Consider the following 22,591-nt stretch of genomic DNA (forward strand, 5'->3'; position numbering starts at 1 on the left):
TATTTTCCAAACTGATGCACTGTCACAGAATCATGGAGTGGTTTAGGTTAGAAGGGACCTTAAAGATCTCCTAGCTCCAAAACCCCCTGCCATGGGCAGGGATGCCACCTACTGGATCAGTTTAATCAGGGCCCCATCCAGCCTAACCTTGAACACACCCAGGGGTGGGGCAGCCATAACTTCTCTGGACAACCTGTGCCAATGCCTCATCACACTGAGTAAATGTATGTACCAGAACAGAGACGTTGCAGCTCACTGCTATATGCATATTCACACAATTTTCAAAAAAAACACATATTTATGCCCCACAAAGTCACTGTCAATTATTCTTCTTTAGTAAACCAATATTTATAAGCACTCATATGATAATTCTTATTATTCATATTGTGATTGCTCATCCAAGGTCCAGGCACAGGCTAATTCTTTCATAAATAAACAGGGAAACAATGGTCCCTGCCTGAAAGAGCTTACAGGCTTGGAAATATCCCTTTTACATCAAATAAAAACTGTGGGCGGAGTAACCAGACCAGCATGTTCATCATACTGAAGGACCAGCTGTGGCTGATGTAGCAGTAGAAGAGCTGTGGACATGAGCTGGCAACCATTCCTTTTGCTAAAGTGGTAAGGATTTCTGTTGTGGCATTGAAGGTTTGGCCTCAAACGCCATTAGCCACCTCTTGATTCTGATTCTCATCTGAAATCTCTCAGATGAACAAGGTAAACTTATTTACTGCCCTTTACCCTGCCCTTGTGCAAAGATTGTGTGAGCAGAGAGGTGATAGTCCATCCATCATTCCAGTTCTGCACCTGCAGAAGGAAAAGCTACAACCTCCAGCATCGAAGACATGGTGGATGTGAATTCTGTCAGCTGTATCCAAGATATTATCTGAAACGCCTACATAAGCCAGCCCAAAGAATGGGATTTGCAGCACTTAGAGGTCTGGAACACGCAGATCTTCCAGGTCTCCCTGTTTTCTAGTAAGCATTAATCTTTTAAAATTTATTACAAGTCACAAAACCTGGGATCCCAAGCAGACCTCAGTGGTGCATCCAGCACTACCAATTCTGCTGGTTTGGCAAAGGGAAAATTCAAACATTTCTATTAAAAGCAGAAGAGATAACTCAGACAGAGGTTATCATTGAGGATCCCTGAGGATGCTTCAGAGAACCAGAAGCAAAATATAAGATGAGTTCAATGACAGGTTTACCCAAATGCACACAGCATTCAAAAGACTCTGGGCCCAGCTTTGATGGAGCCTTTCATAAGGACAGGCTTCAAGGGAAGTGAATCATTCTAAATTCTAACTGTTTTTCCCTCTGTGCATCAAGCTCCTGCTCAGATCAATGCTGTCTTCTGAGAGGATACAGATCCAGAAAAATCCCTGGAGTATTCAAAAGCAACAAAGCTGGTATCCATGAGCACAATGCAGATTTTGTGCAAATTATTTCCTTATATACTGTGCTGTCAATTTTCAACATTAATATGTCCCTCAGGGAGATTTTTAGGAAGTGCTGTATTTGTCTGAGATTTTTTCTTTGGTTGCTGGTACAGAGAAGCAGCTTGAAACAAAAGAGAGTGAGGCAAGGTTGGTAGAAGGGATAACATCTTTTATTAGACCAAGAGAAACTGGAAAAAAAAAAAGGGAAAAAAAACCCCAAGCAAACTGAAGGAGAATCTGACAGACATGGGAATGCCTTGTGTGCCCTAAAACATGGATAGTTTTATCCATCTGTATCAGCTGATCTAATAAAAGATATTGTCTCTCATTGCAAACATTAAGTTACATCTCTGGACAATCATGCCCATGGCAATTTTGCCACTATAATGAAACAAAGACACATAAGTGATGAGTGGCCTGAAGACAGATTTGAAAGCAACAATGCACTTTGAATCACCTAGAAAGAAATAAAGGAGACCCTGCAGGACCGTGGCTTGGTTCTGGAGAGGTTATTTAGGCTAGCTCTGATGCAATACTCTGCATTTAATAAATTAACACAGACAATCATCATAGAATCACAGAATGGTTTGGACTGGGAAAGAACCTCAAAGATTACCTAGTTGTAAGCCCCCCTCGATCATGAGGAGGGACACCTTCCACTAGACCAGGTTGCTCAAAGCCCCATCAAACCAGACCTTGAACACTTCCAGGAATGGGGCATTCACAGCTTTCTCAACCTGTGCCAGTGTCTCATCACTCTCACAGTAAAGAATTTCTTCCTTATATCTAATATAAATCTCTCCTCTTTTATATTTAAGCTGTTCCTCCTTGTCCTGTCACTATGTGCTCAGGCAAAAATTCAGTCTCCCTTTTTTATAAGCCCCCCTACAAGTACTTTCAAGTTCACCTTCACTGTATCCTTGTGTTTTGATTTTGTGATAGTCTTACAACCACTAAACCTGTGGTGCTGTCCTCATTCTATATTTGGTGGATACAGGATATTAGAAAACAATGTCATGCAAAGATAATAATCAAATATTTATGGCCAGTTGAAAAGAAGAGTTCATGCTCAAGCAGAGATTCAGGTTTGGTTTTATTTACCTCGCACGAGTTGTTCAGTGCCCAGAGATTGTATGGGTGAGGAAGAAAATGCCACCACCGCGGACAGGTAGTAGACGTCCTGCAGATCTATCATCAGTGTGAGTGACAAATAGGATCAATGAAATTGTTTGGGACAAACTGTGCTTTAAAGCAGCAGTGTACGGAGGCCAAAAAGCTGTGAAAATATTTGCTGGTTTTGATACAAGTAGTTGTCAAGGCAGAGGTGGGCACACAGGCACACCTCACGGGGCTCTTCAGAGGTGCCCTGGGCACTGGGCCTCCCTTGAAGGGATTATTGAGCCTTTAGTCACCACTCAGCCAGCCAGGCACGAGGTGTGTGCTGGCAGCCAGCTCGAGTCCACCCTGCACCTTGCTGGTTGCCAGAAAACTAATGAGCAAATACTTCCGCTTTCAGGCTGTGCCCTCCCCTCTCCCTACACCTGCAACTAGAACCAGGACTCTGCCTGGGACAAACTGGAGCCTCCGCACCAGCAGCTGGGCTGGGAGCAGGGGAAAGCTGACCCAACAAAGACAGATCAAGAGAGAGAGGATTGGAGCACAGCTGGGAGCCATCCTGCGTGTGCAGTAGGACACTAGCACTGAGCAGCAGGTTTTCCCAAACAGCTGAGTCCTCAGCTCCTGGGGAAGATGAGTATTTCGTCAGAGCACAAGCCCCTTGGGAAGCAGGTCACCGGCAGCCTGCATACGGTGAGTAAGGTATGTTCTCAAGGGAACAATTCCCTTATGTGGGATCAGAGCACCCCTGCTGGGCTACATTTGAGTGGGGTTTTTTTCCCCCCATATGCTAATCTGAAGACACCAGGCCTCACCAAATACATCCCTAAGAAGAAGATTCTAGTTAAAAAGCTGTGTCTGACTCTGGCCCGTTTGCCCCTGCTGTGTTTCAGGAGGGCCAGATCTCTCACGTGTAAGATCTGACAACAGCAAATAAACAAAGTGGTTCTTTTCCTTTAGCAAGGAATGGAATTCAGTTAATACGAACTTTAATTGGTCAATCCCTAAATAAAAGCCTGTTGTAGGTTTTGGGGGTTTTCAACAAGTCTTATGAGCCTCTAATGATGCCAAAACTGCCCTGTGTTGTTGACATCAGGGAGGAACAGTAGTTTTTCTAGCTATAAGGAAAACTAACGGCAGTCTCAGACAAGCAGCATGTTACAAGGCAGAAATCAGTGATGAGATTATTTCTTTTTACTTTCCTCTGCTCTCAGTCTATTGCTAATCATTTTGTCCTCTTGGCAAAAGCTGAACAATCTCTTCTTCAGACCTCTCTGTATTAAGAAAACCCAACCTGCCTACACTGCACTTTTCACATGTTAGTTGCAAAATGCTTCCCTATGAAAGTAACTGGTTACAGATTAGTAAACTGGGGCACAAATAGATGGAACTTTCCTGAGTGTCACTTTACTGGCTAATTACAGGACTGGAAATCAGCTGGTGCCAGTACTTCCAGTCCACTGGGAACCACTTTGATGCCAGGCTAAAACCATTAATCAAGATGCAAGAACATGAAGTTAGTTGGGCTACTGTATTAAGGAATAACATGTTATCCATTTGTACTAATGATGAACAGCATGAAACATCTGACCTGCCATCTGAAAAAGGAGCAAAGGCTCAAAAGCCTGAAACTCTCTTCTCAAATGATCCCTGGTGGGGAGTGCTGTTGGTAACTCTTGGACTAATGGCAAATCTCCCAGGGAGACAGCTGACTACAGAGACAGTTTTGGGCTGTGTTTTTCAGTGGGTGGAAATCACAAGATAGTCTCAGACAGAATAGTGCTTCTTGAGTCTTCTTGACCCAAGTGAAAATAATTTATTACCCTTGAGATGAAACTACCCACACTAGTGCAAACCAATATTCCATCAGGGTTCATGGCTTGAATCTTCTGTTGCTTCCCTGGCTTGCTTAGGGTGTGAGCAAACTTCTGCTAAATCTGATCGTTTGCTCCTGTGTAAAGGGAAGGTCTCTCCCTACACCAGGCTGTCTGTTCCTAGTCTCATCCTTTTGTCAGCTCTGTGCTTGTTAAATCCTCTGTCAGCCAATCCAGCTCACTAAGATGAAAGAGAAGCAGAGCTGGCATGAGGTGAGCAAGAGATCACATTGGTAGGTACAAGAACAGGACAGGGAGCGGGCACGGGAGCCCCCCCCTTCTCTTGGTGCGCGCTGCAGGATCAGCTCACGTCATTCCATGGGTCTGTACCCATGTGATCCAGCTAAGCACTTAGGTACACACTTCACCTGAGACATGTGACCAGCAGCATTGAGGCAGCTCCTTTCTGGATCAGATCCAATAAAGTGCAGGTGAGCTCCTGGAAAATAGGGTTGGTATTGATTCACATCTTCCCAATGGCAGGCGTGGCCCTGGCCTAGTTTGTGACTTGCATTACAGTGCTGGCAGGAGGGAAAAGAACTGTCTTCTTTCTTCCCTTTTCTGTTCATCTGCTGAGTACTGCATAAAATTTTTCAGAATTAAACATACAGGAAGGTCAGTTCAAAAAGTCCAGCCTTCCAGATATTCAGGACTCCTACAATTCAGATAATGGTGTTAATACAGAAGGTTAAAAAAATGCAAATAAGCCCACAATCTTTACATGTTCCCCTCTTAAGTCCATGTCAGTTGCATGAAATATTTCCTTTACTTCCTAACTAAAGCCATCATACATTTCTAGGTGCTTTGCTAAATGGCTTCTGCCCTGCACTTCTGACATGATAGATTTTTGTGTCTTACTTCAGTGTTTATAGCTGAACCCCCAGATGAGTGGAAGCCAATTCTACCTATTTATAAAGCTTAAAGAGCTTTAGTTTCTCATTTGAAGAGAAAAGAACAGTTCAGGTGATGAAAATGGATTGGCACAGCTTTGGGCTCTATCTTTGTCCCTCTGCACATGGGATGGGTGAGAGCTCACGTACTGCTCTTCCTGTAGGTGGCCCACAGGGACAATGCTTGTGAGCGAATTAGGAGATCGGTGTTGGATCCTGTAGTCACTCACTGCTTCCCTGTGAGTAGGGAAAGGTACTTCTTTTCCCTCTTTCCCACTGGGAAAATGACACTTTTCTACATCCCAGAGATGAGGTGATGACTTAGCCATTTCGAAGTCTCTGCTGCTGTGCTTGCGAGAGCTGTATAAGCATCCTTCATCTGCTTTTTGCAATAAATCAGGTGGAGGTTCCCATCTGATGCCCACAAAATGGGAGCTCATACTTCATGCCAGCATTCCATACTCCATCCACAATTATCTGGCTTTTCCTTGACACTTCCGTGTTGGTGACCTCAGACTGATAATGCACATGGCTTTTTGTCACTTTCTTTTTCTTTTTTTTTTTTATTAAGTTGTCACCAATTGTGGAGTTAAATGTTGGTGGGGAGATGTACACAACAACACTGAGCACCTTGAAGAAACACCCTGGCTCCAAGCTGGCAGAGATGTTCACTGGCCAACCCAAACTCAGGACTGACTCCGAAGGGAGGTTCTTCATTGACAGGCCAGGCACCTACTTCAAATACATCTTGGAGTACCTGCGTAGTAATCAAGTGCCCACCCAGTGCATCCACGATGTCTACAAGGAGGCGTTGTTCTATGACATAGAGCCTTTGATCAAGCAGCTTGAGGACTCCCCACAGATCTTTGGGGAGCTCGTGGCGAGGAGGCAGTTTCTGGCTCGTGTGCCCAACTACAGCGAGAACATCGAGCTGATGATCCGCATCGCGAGGGCAGAAGCGGTTGCATCCCGACAGTCCGGCGTCATCGTATGTGTGGTCAGAACCGAGGAGGATGCAGCCAGGTGTCAGGATGCCTTGAACAGTTTGGACATGGATAAAAAATCCGTGGTGAAGTTTGGCCCCTGGAAGGCTGTGCCAGGTATTTCTGATCTGCTGGACTGCATTCAAATGGATGTAGAAGCCAAAGGGTATAAAATATCTTTTCAGCCCCATGTTGCTGAAAAAGGTTTTCGTTTCAAATCGCACGACTTCTTCTACAAGTTCCTGTTCACCTGGTGGTAGCAAAGTGCCACCATTGACAGGGAACATTAGAAAGCAATTACTGGAACAAATTAACCTGGGCTGTGGAGACTAAACTGTGGGTTACCAGAGGGACAGGAAGAAACACACAGACCAAGGAAAGGATCTCCTTTGGCTATCTGCCATATCAAAGAGCACTTAACAGCCACTTTAGTTGGGCTTTAGGGGATTTAAAAGGCTCCAGAAAAAGGAGGAATTTTACTCCTCAGTGTTGCATACTATTCATTCAGTTCAAAGAGATTGATCTGTGGATTGAGTCAACTTCACTCAACCTAAGGGAAATGAATAATCCCAAATATGTTTCATGGACATGTCGAGTTGCTCTCTTAGTGCAAATGGGAACAGGCCACATACATGCAAATCCTGACTGAAACAGTGGCATTACCACACACATACTCAAATTAAATTTAATTTCTTGATGGGAAGGAAAAAGCTATTCTTCTCCCTCCTTTCTACACTAGAATCTGGGTTAAAAAAGAAGGATTCAGTGTCCTATGATCTCTTCTTATTCCTCCAGTAGACAGCCTACTCTCTAGTCAATATATTTATTACCGTTATTTATTATTTGTTCTGAAGACAGAGAACCTCAGCTACAGTCCAGGATCAATAAAAGGCCCAAATACCATCACAGATGTGAGGAGTTTATAATCTAAGGACACACACTCCTCTTTCAGACCACATGATCTTAATCTCTTTCTTATGACACTTGTTATTATGATGTTGCTATTTCTAACTGCATAAGCTCCTAGAAGAATTGGGAAAACCTGCCATGATTTGGTGGGAAGGAAGTGGTACTAAAGCAACAGCCTGCAAATTCTCTTTTACAGAACACAAGTTGCATTCTACAATGTGTTTTTAAAAAAACTTAGAATTTGAAAGTTTATTTTTATACTGGAGATGGCTTGGGTTTAATCACTCTGAGAATCATAATGGCTGATTTGATAAAGATCATATTTCCTTTACTTCTCAGAAGATGGATTTCTTCCAGTCAAGGACAATAACCATAGAACCATAGAGTGGTCCTTGGGATTTCAAATAAATAACTTTTAAAGTTTTTTTGAATGATGCAGAAGTGCTTTATTTACTGCCATTTTCCCCTCAAGATCCCCAAATTCTAAAGATCTGAAGTTTTGTCTTTAGGGTAACAGATTTGAATCACTCCTAATGAAGCTGTGTTTCAGATGTTTCAGCATGGACCTTCGCCAGTGACAGTCGTGAGTCACCCCAACAACTGCAGGGCAGTTCTGCTGTGGGTATGAAGGGACTCTGAGATGTCCCACATGCATAACCTTGGTAAGAATGACACAGTCAGTGTCTGAGGAAAAAAATGTTTAGGAAATAGGCTCTTTTGATCATAACCAAGTGGCCGGTGGTGCTCAGCCTGGAAGAAGAGAGATTGAGGAGGCCTCCCAACAGACAAATGTTGCTTTAAAGAGATCTATTACACTTTGTACATATTAAGGCTGGGGAAACTGGCTTAAGTCACAACAAGAGAGATGAAAATTAGATATTAGGAGAAAACAACCTCAGTATAGAATAGTTAAAGCCTCACATCAACCAACCTGCTAAGTCTATAGGACTGCTGCCATGAGAAAGTTTGACACGCTTGAATCCTGTGTTCAGTTTGGGGCCCCTCACTCCAAGAAGGACATTGAGGTGCCAGAGTGTGTCCAGAGAAGGGCAGTGGAGCTGGGGAAGGGTCTGGAGCACAAGTCTGATGAGAAGTGGCTGAGGGAGCTGGGGGTGTTTAGCCTGGAGAAAAGGAGGCTCAGGGAGAGCCTTATCACTCTCTACAACTGCCTGGAAGGAGATTGTAGCCAGGTGAGTGACAGGACAAGAGAAATGGCCTCAGGTTGTGCCAGGAAAATAATCAGGAAAAATTTATTCACTGAAAGGGTGGTCAGACATTGGAGCAGGCTGTCCAAGGAATTGGTCAAGTCACCATCCCTGGAAGTTCTCAAAAAATGTGTGGATGTGGCACTTGGGGATGGAGTTTAGTGGTGGGCTTGGCAGTGCTGGGTTAATGGTTGAACTCAATGATCCTAGAAATTTTTTCTGACTTTAGTGATTGCATGATTCTGATAGAAATAAATCGTCTAATTATTTTTAATTAACCGTGTTACTGAATCATAAGCAGTATATTATTCATTAGCATTGTATTAGTCTTAAGTCACTTTTAGCCAGTATGCAGACAAGTTTCTTTACACAAACTGTTATTGTTAGATTGGGAAAATCACTGAAAATTTCAGTTTTGCTAAACTAACCCTGATATGCTTTGATGGACAAAACCTGTAGAGAGAGATATATTTCTGGACACAAAATTTGCAGGATTTATAGACTACAAGGGCATTTTGCAGAAACCAGAAGATAACAAGAGACTGTCAAAGACTCTGTATTGTATGTGCTGCAAAACTCCCTACCTGGAAAAAAGATAACAAAAAGACTGAGAAATGTGGACTGATTAACATGAGAAGCAAGAATAAATAAACAGTAGGTGACAGAATACTAATTAATGAAGAGAATTATATAATTTTTAATGAACATTGATTTCTTTGTTTGCTAAAAAAGTAGAAATAGGTAGGAAAAGCGGTTTAAAATCGAATGCTAGTGAAACCTTTATGGGGAAGCAGGGCGGGGCAGAGGCCCTGCGGCCCGCTGGCCGGCTGCGTCTGGCTGCGGGGCGGACCGAGCCGCGGCCGCCATGTTGGGCCCGCGTCCCCACGGCAACGGGAGGCCGCCGGACCATCGAGTGCGGCCTCCGGGCGGAAAGAGAGGCCGCGCCTCTGGCCCCTCCCTGCGGCAGCTCTATGGCTCCTCTTCCGGGTCGCGGTGCGGCGTCATGGCGGCGCACCTGAAGAAGCGGGTGTATGAGGAGTTCACCAAAGTGGTCCAGGTAACACGTTCCCCCCGGGCCAGGGTGGACGGCTCTGAGCTCTTCCGTGAGGCAGGAGGCGGAGCTGTGGGGAAACATACCGGCCGAGCCTGGGAGGGCCGCCCGCCCGCCGGGCGTCGGGGCGGTCCCTTAGGGGTTGGGGAAGAGCGGGACGGGTCGTTCCCGAGTTTAAGAAGGATGCAGCTGCCGGAGGGGAGAGGTCTGAGAGAAGATGTTCCCCTCAGGGTGGCGCGGGAGAGAGGTTGTGGAGTCTCCCTCACTAGAGATACTCAAGAACCGTCCGGACGCAGTCCTGTGCAGTGTGCTCTGAGATGACCCTACCTGAGAGAGAGGCTGGACGAGATGACACACTGTGGCCCCTTCCAACCAGACCCATTGTGTTGATTTATTAACCTGAGTAGGGCCAGGACTGCTGCGAGGAAGATGCAGCATCCCCCAGTTCGGGACTGGGAAAAGAACTATAGCGAGTGTTTGGGCTGCTCCAGGCCGGTGGGAGTGAGAGAAGTCCTGTTTGCCCGGATTAGTTTTTCGGTGTTGGAAGCAGCAGGATTTGGCCCGGCCTAGCTTGGGGAGAGGCCATGTTTCAGGGGGGTAGGGACTACTTGGGCAGGACAGTAACAGCCACAGTGGTCTGAGGATGTGTTTCTTCCTGAAACAGATGAAGGAGAGGCTAGTGACTGCCGTGGGATGTGGGACCTTCCTTAGGCCTCCACATATTCAGCCTGGGAAGGAGTGGGTCTGGATAGGCTGTGTTTCTGAGCCGTGTCCCTTTGCCCACAGCAGCAGCATGAGGACCTGTCCTCTAAGAAGCTGCGGCTGACCAAGCCCAGCAAGTCGGCAGCGCTCCATGTGGACCTGTGCAAAGCCACCTCGCCTGCAGATGCCTTGCAGTACCTGCTCCAGTTTGCCAGGAAGCCCGTGGAAGTGGAGAGCGTGGAAGGAGTTGTCAGGATCCTGCTGGAGCATTATTACAAGGTGGTGAAGCTGGGAGCCAAACATGCTTGCTCCTTTTGCTGCTGTTTGCTTGGTGTGGGATGTTGAACAGGGGCTCACAGGCTCCTTTGTTGCTGACTCAGTTGCCAACAGCCTGGGCTGAGAGTGAATAGCTGTAGCCCTTGACCCAGGTGATTTCTGATTGTGTTATTTGGCACCTGTGCTGGTGGTTTTAGGAGCCTGTGACAAGGGTGTGGCCGTGTTATCCCTGCACATGGCCTGTGTGGAGGTTAACTTGGCAAGGGACAAAAGACATGTCAAGTTCTCCAGGGAGCTTGGCTGTCCAGAGGTGTTTCAGCTTTATCTAACTCTTTCCTGACTGATGTGTCCTTACCTTGTTCTTAATTTTCTCTAGAAGTGGAGAAACCTTTTAGCTGTTGCTTATGAGGTAAAAAGCAGCATTTTTAAAATCACAGAATCGTGGAATGGTTTGGGTTGGAAGAGACATTACAGATAATCCACTTCTGACCCCTCTGCTAAGGCAGGCATGCATTCTGCTAGACCAGGTTGCCCAAAGTTCCATCCAGCCTGGCCTTGAACACTTTGTGGGATGAGGCAGTTTTCCTGGGCAGCCTCCTCTGGGCCAGTACCTTACCACCCTCTCAGTAAAGAATTTTTCCCTAATATCCAATCTATGAAAAAAACTGTCAGGGGTCAGTCTCTTCTACAGTTAGCAAGCAGTAGAACAAGGAAACGGCCTCAAGCTGCTCCAAGGAGGTTTAGATTGGATATTTGGAAAATTTTCCACACTGAAAAGATTATCAAGCACTGGAACAGGCTACCCAAGGCAATGGTTGAGTCACCATCCCTGAAGGTATTGTGTAGATGTGGCATTTGGGGACAGTGTTTAGTGGTAGACTTGTCAGTGCTGGGTTAAGGGTTTGACTTGATGATTTTAGAGGTCTTTTCCAACATAAATGATTCTCTGATTCCATGAAATAGAGTTCCTAGTCAAATAACACAGATTATTTTTGCTGGAAGTTTGTTTTGTAGCCTGTATTAGAAGAGAGACTCATGAATCTGCAGATGAGATCACAGGGGCAAGAGCAGAGCCTGGTACAGAATCCAGCTTTTAAAAATACTGCTTTCAAAACTACCATAGCTGACATTATTTTACTTACAGACAAAATTTTTAAAGGAACTTGTTTCTTAGTACTCCATAACACTTGCACTTTTCCTGATCATTCAGAAATCTGACTGTGAAAGCTGTAACTGCAGTGGAAGTTATGTGATGATTTATTTGTTTGTAGTGTCGTTGTTTTGTTTAAGATGGTCCTGTAGCCTCCTTCATCCCTATATGTCATCAGTCCCCATACAGTCCTAATGACAGTATCTATCCATTGTTCAAACACATAACTTCAACACTAAGATAAAAAATGCTTCTCAGTTAAATTGAGAAAGTGACTGCTCCCTTGGGTGTCACATTTGTCACTTGGAGGTTGTGTGTGACACTGAAGTCTCTCTTAAACACTTGAAAAATAGAACAGTTGTAACTGTAAAATTTCTTGTTGAAGGATAGGATATTTGTTATTGTAATATTTCTGCACCTCTCTGTTCAGTGTTGCACAAATGCTTGGTAAGATCCAGGTATGACATCCAGATGACTTTTTGCCTTTCTGCTCTGCATTGGATATCCTTGGCAATACAATGAAAGAGGGACCATCCAGATATGACCAGAAGTCTTGTGTGCATGAGTCTGTAGAAGCCTCAAAATAAATCTTTAAAATGCATGAACTTTTGAAATCAATTTTAAAGGAAAGGTAACTGATGAGTTACTATAACTTACTTCTGTAATTATCACCTGTGACAGCATTTGCTGTTTCTTAAATGAATAGATGTATGTAAGTAATATATACTGTTCTCTTTTTTTCTTTAACCTTGCTGTGTTGAGGATTTTTTTTGGTGTTGTTTCCTTCCAGGAGAATGATGCCTCTGTAAGACTGAAGATTGCATCTTTGCTAGGGTTGTTGTCAAAGACTGCAGGATTTTCCCCAGACTGCATTATGGATGATGCCATTAACACCCTTCAGAATGAGAGTAAGTCTCACTTTTGATGTGGCGCTTGAGATCAAGGGGGAATCATGCTGTCCCAAAGCATTTGGGACAGTGGCAAGGCCTTACATCTCAGGTGTATGATTGAGAATTGCGGGTTATAGAGTGTTTATTTTCTGGTTTTTTGAATGATGACAGACAACACCACATTCTGAGAAGAATGTTCCTCTGACCTGCCTGCTCCATATCTTTATTCTAAAGGAGTGCAAAATTTGCTTTTGCATCTCCATCTGAGAACTGTTGCTTCTGAAGTTCTCTGTTCTACAGGGCAGTTTTGCTTAAAATGCAAGTGTGTTTTAAGAGGAGTTTTTTTTATATCATGCTAGAGGCCAGCATGATAGTGATAGTCTCTAGCATGATAGCCATCAAGCTGTACCAACAGGAGTGTAGCCAGCAGGTCAGGGGAGGGTCTTATACCCTTTTACTCAGCAGTGGTGTCCTAGTTTAGGGCAAATTAGGGAGGAAAACTCCAAATGGGGATTTCCCCAGGGAAATGCCCCCTCCCCACCAACTGGTCCGGAAAAAGGAAAGAAAAACCACACCACAGTCCAGGAGCGAGATGTGTGGGAGTGATGTTTTTCTTTAACACAAACTGCATGCTTCTTCTTCCCCCTCTCTTGCTCTCAAAGCCAGTCTTAAAGGTGCAGAACTTAATATATAACATAAACCAGATGATTGGGGACACCAGTATCATAAAGTCACCCCAGGACAAGTGGTTAGGCCACATCTGGAATACCTTATGCAGTTTTGGGTTCCTCAGTGCCAGATTAGTGCTGGTAAGGATGGGTGAGTTCAGCAGAACCACTGAGGTGGTAGAGGACTCTGGAGTATGTGATGTACAAGGCATAGCTGAGGAAGCTGGGCTAGTTCAGGCCTTGAAAGGAGAAGGTTTCAGGATGGCCTTCCAATGTGGATCAGTCTGTGATCCTGGTAAGAGCATGGTAAGAGTTCAGCAAAGTAGTGCATAGCCTTTCACTGTTCTGTTTTGCAGAGTCTCACCAAGTCCTTGCTCAGCTGCTGGACACCCTGTTAGTGATTGGCACAAAACTCCCAGAGAATCCATCTGTCAGGATGAGGCTGGTGGAGGTAGCCTGCAAGGTAAGGAGGCCTCCTTGGGCCAGGGAACTTTTGTCACTGCCACAAGAAAAAAAGAAAGGTAGTCAGTATTTAAATTATTTTCATTTTTCTCAACAAACTTACAATACAGAGGTTAATCACTGCTAGGAAACGTAACACAATGTTTAAAAGGGCTGAAGGAACGATAAGAATCCAGTTACATCTGCTCGTCTCTTGTTCCACAGCATCTGACAGATTCTTCTCATGGTGTAAGGAATAAGTGTCTTCAGCTAATTGGTTGTCTTGGCCCGGTGGAAAAAGGTGCTGCAAAAGAGGCTGAAAGCCAGGCAGCCAAAGATGTCCAGAAGATCATAGGAGATCATTTTCATGATCAGGACCCTCGAGTTAGGACTGCAGCTATAAAGGCCATGGTAAGTCTAGCTGGTAGTGTGGAAGCAATAGTTTGGGGTTGTGTAAGGAAGCTGAGAGAGGGCTGCAAACTAATCCAAAGAGGTTTGGATCAGTTTAAATCATTTTAATTTACTGAGTAAAAGCCTCTTTAGAGTATCAAAACTACCTGAAGAAATATGCTAGGTCTTGAAATATTAGAGTAACATGAGATCTCAAAGGGCATTTGAGTGATTCATCACTTCTGTTTCAGCTATAGCTGAAGAAGCTTTTCAACTTGTTCATTCTTTTGCTTGTGTGTAGGCTCTTTCTTTTAGTGACAAATTTATTTCTTGATTTAGTATTGGTTATCGAAACTACAATAAACCACTAGTGCTCCAAAATGCAGTAGGTATCTGCTTATGATAGGAAACCTGTGTGATAAGTCCAGAAAGAATTTAGGTTTTCTGTTTTAAAGCAAATGTTTATGTTTTGCATCATGGTTACATTCATTAGTATTCTCTAACTGTTCATGAGATATATTGTATACTGGGTTTTTTTTTGTGTGGGGACCTTTCAGAAGCTCTTAGCTTTACAAAAACGCAAGCAAAGACCATGCATTTCAAAATACTGCTTAATATGAGTTGCCTGTGAGTGTATGGGGATACAGAAGTTTCTCTATTACCCTTAAAGTTTATAACAATGTTCTATCTAATGTGATGGTCAACAAGGATCTTTGAATTAATGTTCTTAAACTCCAAAGAAAGAATATAGATGCATTTGAGGAGGTCAGATTGCACTTGAATCTCTCTGAAATCTCCCTCTTCTGGACATTGTACTTACTCATCCTTATACAAAGAAACAATGTGGGATCCTTTGCTGTCCCTGTGGTTCAGTAATGGGAAGATTTACATGGCATGAAAATGCATTGGCAGTGCTACTTTTGAATCCATGTTTCAGGAATGGTAGTAAAGTAATTAATTATCTGTTTTAATTGTGGTTGAATATGGCTAACACTAAAAAATTATTTGAAGGTTGGGAGAATGAACAAACACTGTATTGTATAAATTGTTTTTCCCTAACCTAAGTATGAATTACTGTGAAGCTAAAAAATTATACTGAAGTCAAGAATATTATTTAAAGTAGTTAGGGTCAAGATAATGTAATTTTCTAGCAGCAATCAAGAAATGCAAGCAGCTCAAACAGAAAAACAGTGGTGAAAATTTAGTCTGTGTCCCTTAAACCTGTACTTACACTTTCTTACATTTTGGTTTTTTTTTTCCCCTGTAGCTACAGCTTCATGAAAGAGGATTGAAGTTACAGCAAGCTATTTACAGTCGGGTAAAACCTTGTATTTGTTTTGCACTTGTTTGCATATTTTTCTTTTTGAGTTCTCTGGCAGTGTGTTTTGTGAGGAGGAGGGCACTGAGCAGAGGAGGAGTATTTTACACTTGGGTTGCCAATATTCCTTGTTGTTGTATGACAGTGGAAATAAATGAGTATTTTGCATCTCTTGTGCTTAAATGCACGAAAGCATATGCTTTGTTATCTATTGTTTGTTGGGGAGGTGATCCTGGGAAAGGCAAGGCATGATGAAGTCATTCCTGTCATCTGGCAGTCGTAGTCTAGAAGTCTTAAACCCTTGTTCATTGGAGAGTACTTATAAAGCCTGTATTTGTTATATCAGTAAAGCTGTGCAGCTGCAAACTGTATCAAATCAATTCTATTGCAGACTCACATTTCATCCTTCTTGAATAGTACAGGCAATTCTGGAGTTTGTAACATGTGCCTGATTGACTTGATTAGATCTAGTCTGCCTGATCAAACTTGGAAATACTAGGGAGTAGCAGGGAAGACTGAATTTGTCTTGATTTTTAATCTGTCCTAACTGTCTCGTGGTAAGGATGCTGATTACATTGTGGGAAGTGAATGACAGCTCCGGTGGAGATGTTTCAGATATATTGGACTATGACTGTTCTTTCAGGCCTGCAAGCTGTTGGCAGATGACTACGAACAAGTGCGCAGTGCTGCAGTTCAGCTGATTTGGGTCCTCAGCCAACTTTACCCTGAAAGGTATGTCCTGTATGCAGTGTCCTCAAAGTACTGGCCAAGTAATCATCCTAACCCTGAGGGTTTCATGCTAGTAGGTCTCAGGAGAAACTGTTAGGAAACTGATGTGAACAAATGGCTGATGCTTGTTGAGAATGTATTAATGCAGTGAAGTTTTGGTTCCTGGTATTTGTTGCACATTCATAGGAATTCAGCATAGTTGTTTCTTATTGATGCCATCCAGTATGGAATACAGTCAACAAACTGATTTCTCTATGTCAGCATTGTCCCAATTCCTTCTTCTAATGAAGAAATTCGCTTGGTTGATGATGCCTTTGGAAAAATTTGCCATATGGTTAGTGATGGTTCCTGGGTTGTAAGAGTACAAGCTGCAAAGTTATTGGTAAGTTGCGTTCTTTTCTTCTCTAGCAGAGAATAGTTTCTCTTACTTGAATTTTCATATATATTTGAAAAAAAAAAAAAAAAAAAAGAGTGGGAGGATGTTTAAAACATATAGGTATAGGTAAATCTCTCCCAAAATTCTGAGGTGAAAGAAATGAGGGAGGTTGAGGAAACCAAACACTTTTTCAGCTCAGCTGTGATCCTTTCTTTGAGAGTGGATGGTTAAGCATTAAAGAAAGAAACAAATCCTTGTCATAATTCCCTGCCCCTACTTCTCTATCACAGGACATGTGAACCAACTGAACTCAAGAAAAGCCATATTAACTTCAGAGGGAAAAGATGTTCCGACTCTTAAGTTCACTTTTTTAGACTCTGATGTACAATGGTGTCAGGCATTGCATAAAGCTGTTAAAATTAGTGAATAAGATTGGATGCCATGTTGGGATAAGTCAGGAAATTATATGGTGCAGTTTGGAATAATCCTGTTTCTCCCTTTTGATTTTTTTTTTCCTTTAGGGTTCTATGCAACAAGTTAGCTCCCATTTCTTGGAGCAGACCCTTGACAAGAAGCTCATGTCAGATCTGAGGGTATGTAAATGTTTGGGTTTGTTTTCCTGTGTGTAAGCACTAAAATCACACAAGAGATATGTTAATATTGAGTGTGCTTGTTCACCTTGTCCTTGCCTGAGGGTTGCTGAGAGTTAATTGATGATGACAGTTTTTGTTTTAAAGTCAATGAAGCAATTTCTAGTTTTAAATTTCATTAACCAAGCATTTAAGAAACGGCTCTAGGTTGTTCAGGTTTTGCAACAACTGAGAGGCAAATGTTTGTGGTGTTCTAATAGTTTTTTGGCTAAAAGCTTTGCTTATTGTGTATGGAAAGATTGCATCCTAGTTCTAGGAGCAAGCTCTTGGAAACATCCTGCAAGATGTGATGAAAAAGCATCAACATTTCAAGAAACATGAGTAGCTAAAGGTTACTCAGCCCTGTGAGCAAAATTTTTCAGTACCATTCCTTCCTTAAGCAACGTGCTCAAGGTTATGTTAGTTTTTTTATGTCTACAAAAGAATGGTGAAGAGCTGCTGGTTTTTTGTGTGCTGCTTTGTAGAGGCTGTTAAACAAAAAGCTGTGCAGCACTGTTTAGAGTGTGTGAGGAAAGGAGGCAGACTAGCAAGCACACTGAATGAATATTCCATTTAACACACTGCTGAACTCTGGATAGTATTGATAGCATTGAAGTATTTAATTGCAGTTTAACAAGTCGAACTGCAAAGTGATAGCATTTTTGCAGATCACTTATTGGCTTCTTAACTAGATGGGCCTTTGTTCTGACCCAGTTTGGCTTTTTTTACAATGGATGTCTAAGAATATGTTAATTAAAATGTATTTGTTATTATCCTTTCCCTCTATCAAAACTACAAAGAGTTACTGGCAGTTAGAAATAGCCATAGAAGAGTAGGTACTGTTTGCTTTTCTTAGCACTTGCATGAGTGTCTAAGCCTCCAGCTACATCTGTTTTCAGATCCAGTTTAATATTTTGTTCAGTCATCTTTTGAAGCTTACATGGTTGTAACTGAAATGCTTGTTTGGACAGAGGAAGCGCACTGCACATGAACGAGCCAAAGAGCTCTACAGCTCTGGGGAGTTTTCAAGTGGCAGAAAGTGGGGAGATGACGCTCCCAAAGAGGAAATCGATACTGGTGCTGTGAACTTGATTGAATCAGGAGCTTGTGGGGCTTTTGTTCATGGCCTGGAAGATGAGATGTATGGTAAGTGTTAACTTGCCGTGGGATGCTAAAGGGGAGAGATGTGTGTTAGCTAAGAAGCATAATTTTTCAAAGGTTTTTTCAAAGGTACTGTTTCAAAGGTACTGACTGTAGTGTTGGACAGAATTTTGGATAGAAATGTTCAGTTGAGTAGCCAAAAGCAAATAGCTTCCTATAAATGGTAAAGTTTTAATGACGTGTGTGGTAATAAGTGGTTTGCTTCTGGTCTGCAGAAACCCACTGGGATTATTTTTTGTTGTTGTTGACTTAAATTTAGCAGTTGCATGTGGCCATAAATTGGCAGAGTTAGTTGCTGCTGTTCTGTTGGTGTTTTGTCAGCAGGAAGGAAATTCATAGAATAATTTAGGTTGGAAGATACCTCTAAGACCATCGAGTCCAAATGTTAACCCACTACCAACTCCACTACTAAACCATGACTCTAAGTGCCACATCCAGATAATTTCTGAACACTTCCAGGTGTTCAGAAAGGATGGTGGTTCCAGAACTTCCCTGTGTAGTCTGTTCTAATGATTGACAACCTGAATGTTTTCCCTAATATCCCATCTAAACCTCCCCTGGTACAGTGTGAGGCTGGTATTTGCATAAAGCATGAACATTCCAAGCTCTGAATATTATTTTTGAATTTGCCTTTTATGTTACTGGAAGGACGAGGTTAAGTTAAAACATAGAAAACCATCACAACAAAAATATTGTTGTAGATTGTGATGTAAAAGTGAGTTTATTGTTCCATGAGTCCTGCAAATAAATGCAGGTTTTCCCAGTAGCTAAACTCTCCCTGAGTTGAAAGTACACCTTTTCTTTTCCTGACTAAAAAAAAATGGTTCACTGGTTCAGCTCCTTGGCCAAATGAAACGTTCTTCAGTTTCTTGTGCCACAGGTCTTGTGTCAGTATGATGCTGTTGAGGAATGTGGATAAAATGAACAAATGTGAAACATACACAGATCTCTCTCTCTCTCCACTGCAGCATTTTAAAATACTGCTGAGCTTTTCCTGACTGGCAACACTGCTTCATGTCTTGAATTCCATGTTGTAACTTAAATGTGAATTAGTGTGTCAGCTTACGAAAGCAATATCGACAAAATGTTTCTCTTCTCCTAATACCTGGGTCTTAATGACCATGGAGACTCAGAGCTGTGACAAAAGCTTCATTAATGAGCAGGCAGGGGTCTTGCTGTCTGTGCATTTTTGTACTTGATCAGAATCCTGAGGAGTCGGATGTCTTCTTTAAGAACAATAGCCCTAAAAGCTCCGCACAAGTTCAAGTAAATGTTTTCAAGATGAGTTAATTTGAGTGAAAATTAGAAGTATGTTTAAAATAACAATGTTTGCGAGACATCAGATTAATTACCATTTTTGTGATCCTAGCCACATAAATGTTAGGAAAGCTAATGAGGATGATTATAGGGAAGACAATCTCATGTCTGCCTAACCTTGTTATGTTTGGGTGTTCTTCAAATTCCTGCAATATTTTACAGCATAAGTACACTCGGGATGCTTTCTGATGCTTTTTTTACTTTAATTCAAATATTTTTTAATATTTAGGTGGCACTTTTTTCCTTTGTTTTGAGGAATCTATAGTCAGAAAGCAGAAGCTTTTCGTTCTGTTAACTGCTAAAATGTTGATTCTCTGGGGCTTTTCAGCAGTTCATAAAGTGCTACATAGCAAGTTAAAAATGCAGTGAAAGCTCCAAGCAATTAAAATGTCAGGAAGAATAAAACAACCACAGTTTAATTAACTAAATTAGTTTGCTTAAGATACCAGTGTTAATGCTATGCTTGCAAAACACACTATGAAACATGCAGTATTTATTGATGGGTTGGAGACCTGTTTTTCACCTGCAGGTCCCTTTTGCAGATGCTTATGGCAGCAGCAGGGGCTGTATCCAAAGTGAGACTTGATTTGAAGATTTGCCTCTGAAAAGATCCCCAGTGGGTCCCTGCTTAGGCTCTGTTGCCCTCAGTGTTTCCTTGACATCTCCTGTCCTTAGCCCAGCCCTTGAATAGTACAAGACTTCGCTGTTGAGTGAATGTCGTTTTAAACCAGAGTTTTAATTAATTTACAGTTAATTCCTTGCTTCTCTTTCAACAGAGGTTCGAATCGCTGCGGTTGAAGCCCTGTGTATGTTGGCTCAGTCCTCGCCTTCTTTTGCGGAGAAATGCCTGGATTTTTTGGTTGACATGTTTAATGATGAAATTGAGGAGGTCAGATTGCAGTCAATACACACAATGAGAAAAATTTCCAACAATATCACGCTGCGGGAAGACCAGCTGGATACCGTGTTAGCTGTCTTGGAGGTAAGAAATTCTTGAGGAGGGCAAGAATTGTTCTCCTGCTTGCTTTGGGGTGCTTAATTATATACTGCTAATCAGTCCCTTCCTCTGAGAGCAAACCCACCCTTTTTTGGGGTTTTTTGACTTTTTGAACACTGCCAAAGTTTCCTAAAATCTGGTAGCTTGTAACCACCAGGACCGCAGAATACTTCTGAAATAGATAAATTTTAGATTAAAACTCTTCCTTTGATCACTGTGCTGTTGCCTCCATGTGTTTCCTTCTGTCTTGTGTTGTGGTCCAGCAGTCTACGCACTTCATTTTACATGCAGCTTCATTTTCTTGCTGCTTCCTTGCCTCAGCTGCTTTGGCTACATGCTTGCTCACCAAGTAGAGCTGGCCATGGGCCTAAGATCTTTTTTTCTGTTTAGAGTGTTTATCAGTGTGCTCGGCCATATAATTTTGAGGATTCAGGGAATCAGGAGTCAGCTGCTCTTCCTGGTTGGTCAGGTTGATCCAGGAAGAGATTTTGGCTGTAAGAATTGTACTGTGTCAAACTGCTTCCTGTCAGACCTTATTTATTTACTGAGATATAGCCCCTGAGGCATTCTTTTTTTATTAATTTGCTTCTCGTGGTAGGCAAGTTTCTGCTTCTTTTAGGACGTGCTTTGGGAGGTGCTGGAAATCCACTGTTTCAGTCTCTTCACTTTTTATTTCCTTGACCCACGTCAGCAACTGCTACTGTCAGGTGTGCCTCAGGAAGTAGCACACTGATTAACCTACTTTATCAGTCTGTAACAAATGCTGTGGAATATGACATGACTTTGCAAATGCAGCAATGAGCTTTAGGTGCTTCACATGTTTGTCATTATTTACATTTGTTTAAGGCATTGAGGTATGAAAATGTCCTGGTTAGGCTGGGCTCTTCTGTGCACATTTATTGTGTATGATAAACCCTATGTGTATGGTGGTTTATACTATCATAATTATTATCAGGCATTGGGATAGCTTAAATATAGAATTATTAACATTTTAATGGATTTGTCTGATTCTAAAAGAAGTTTGGTGCTTTTCTGTAAAATCCATCTTCCAGTACAAAAGTAAAGGATGTGGAAAAATACCATTAACTTTGGTGCCTAAATTGGTTCCAGCAGCATAAATATGGAACACCAGGGTGTTACAGGTAACTTCTGTTTTCACCTCACTGCTTTCATTTTATCAGAATATCGTACCAGGTACTCCTTCCTTTTCTGACTAGACTTTGGAATTTGTTTTCCCTCTTGTCCTTGTCTCAGTTTGTGTTGAATTGTGCTCATCTCTCTCCCTTCACATTGTTTGTTTCTTCTGCGTTGTTTGTATTGCATTTCTGGTGGTCTGGAGTATTTTATGTCTGTGGTTATTCCAGTCCTTAGAGTTTGTCTTCTCTGTGACCATAGTCTGTCTTTGACCAACAAAAACCCTTTGGTCTTTCGAGTGTGTTGGTTGTCATTGAAGAGCCTTTACAAGAAGATTGCTCTTTCTTCTTTTGTGTAAGACCGTGATAAATGAGCTGTTGATACATAGCAAATTATAATTTCAAAAAGGTAAAATCCACCATTGAAAAGCATCCAGTTTTTGTATCCTATCAAATTTTCACAAGGTTTCCAGCAGCACCAGGCAAATGCTGATGGCAAGTGATGTGATGATACATGGATATGGAATGTCAAGGTGGTTTTTGGGAGAAGGAATGTAATTAATTCAGCTAAATATTCTAGTCTGTCCAGCCATTGACATGTCCTCAGTGCTTACTCAGACCCTCTGGAGGCTGTGGTGACTGGGCTGAAGGCCTGTGGAATTGAGCTCCCTGGGTTGAAAATAATAAAAAGCTGCTGTGAAAATGCTAAAATGACTTTTGGTGATTGTTTTACTGAGTTGCCCAGTGCCTTCCTTTTCTGTTGCTGCAAAGATACATTACCCAAACCAAGTAGTTATTTTTGCTCTGCTTGAGCAGGTCAGCAGTGAAGCAGTTCCCATTCATTCCAGTAAAGGAAGCACATAGGAGCATGAGACCAGGAGCCCCTGCAGCAGTTGCTTGGTCTGTCACTTCATCTGTGCTTAGCTCTGGTAACCAGAAACAGGCAC

The 22,591-nt window shown here is 42.4% G+C and overlaps 2 protein-coding genes across 4 annotated transcripts in view; both read left to right on the forward strand.

Moving 5' to 3' along the window:
• Positions 1 to 300: 300 nt before the first annotated feature.
• On the forward strand, positions 301 to 9,028 carry KCTD14 (potassium channel tetramerization domain containing 14). 2 transcript variants are annotated; one of them, XM_058858111.1, is made up of 2 exons: positions 301 to 3,248; positions 5,891 to 9,028. In XM_058858111.1, the coding sequence occupies exons 1-2, from the start codon at positions 3,189 to 3,191 to the stop codon at positions 6,560 to 6,562; spliced, it is 732 nt and encodes a 243-aa protein (XP_058714094.1). In that variant the 5' UTR covers positions 301 to 3,188; the 3' UTR covers positions 6,563 to 9,028. The 2 variants fall into 2 exon arrangements, with proteins under 2 accessions (XP_058714094.1, XP_058714087.1); XM_058858104.1 differs by having other exon boundaries at positions 1,369 to 3,257.
• Positions 9,029 to 9,361: 333 nt separating this feature from the next.
• The window catches only part of INTS4 (integrator complex subunit 4), a 33,311-nt gene continuing 20,081 nt past the window's right edge, over positions 9,362 to 22,591 (forward strand). The window contains exons 1-11 of one of the 2 annotated variants that reach the window (XM_058840540.1): positions 9,362 to 9,473; positions 10,254 to 10,448; positions 12,386 to 12,503; positions 13,510 to 13,616; positions 13,820 to 14,005; positions 15,252 to 15,302; positions 15,946 to 16,034; positions 16,293 to 16,413; positions 16,929 to 17,000; positions 18,008 to 18,182; positions 20,291 to 20,496. In XM_058840540.1, the coding sequence (XP_058696523.1) occupies positions 9,420 to 9,473; positions 10,254 to 10,448; positions 12,386 to 12,503; positions 13,510 to 13,616; positions 13,820 to 14,005; positions 15,252 to 15,302; positions 15,946 to 16,034; positions 16,293 to 16,413; positions 16,929 to 17,000; positions 18,008 to 18,182; positions 20,291 to 20,496 (1,374 nt within the window). In that variant the 5' untranslated portion in view covers positions 9,362 to 9,419. The remainder of the gene's footprint in view (positions 9,474 to 10,253; positions 10,449 to 12,385; positions 12,504 to 13,509; positions 13,617 to 13,819; positions 14,006 to 15,251; positions 15,303 to 15,945; positions 16,035 to 16,292; positions 16,414 to 16,928; positions 17,001 to 18,007; positions 18,183 to 20,290; positions 20,497 to 22,591) is intronic. The other variant, XM_058840546.1, reaches the window with a different exon arrangement.

This window comes from Poecile atricapillus, chromosome 1 (assembly GCF_030490865.1).
Source record: "Poecile atricapillus isolate bPoeAtr1 chromosome 1, bPoeAtr1.hap1, whole genome shotgun sequence".
In the NCBI taxonomy this organism is placed as follows: Eukaryota; Metazoa; Chordata; class Aves; order Passeriformes; family Paridae; genus Poecile; species Poecile atricapillus.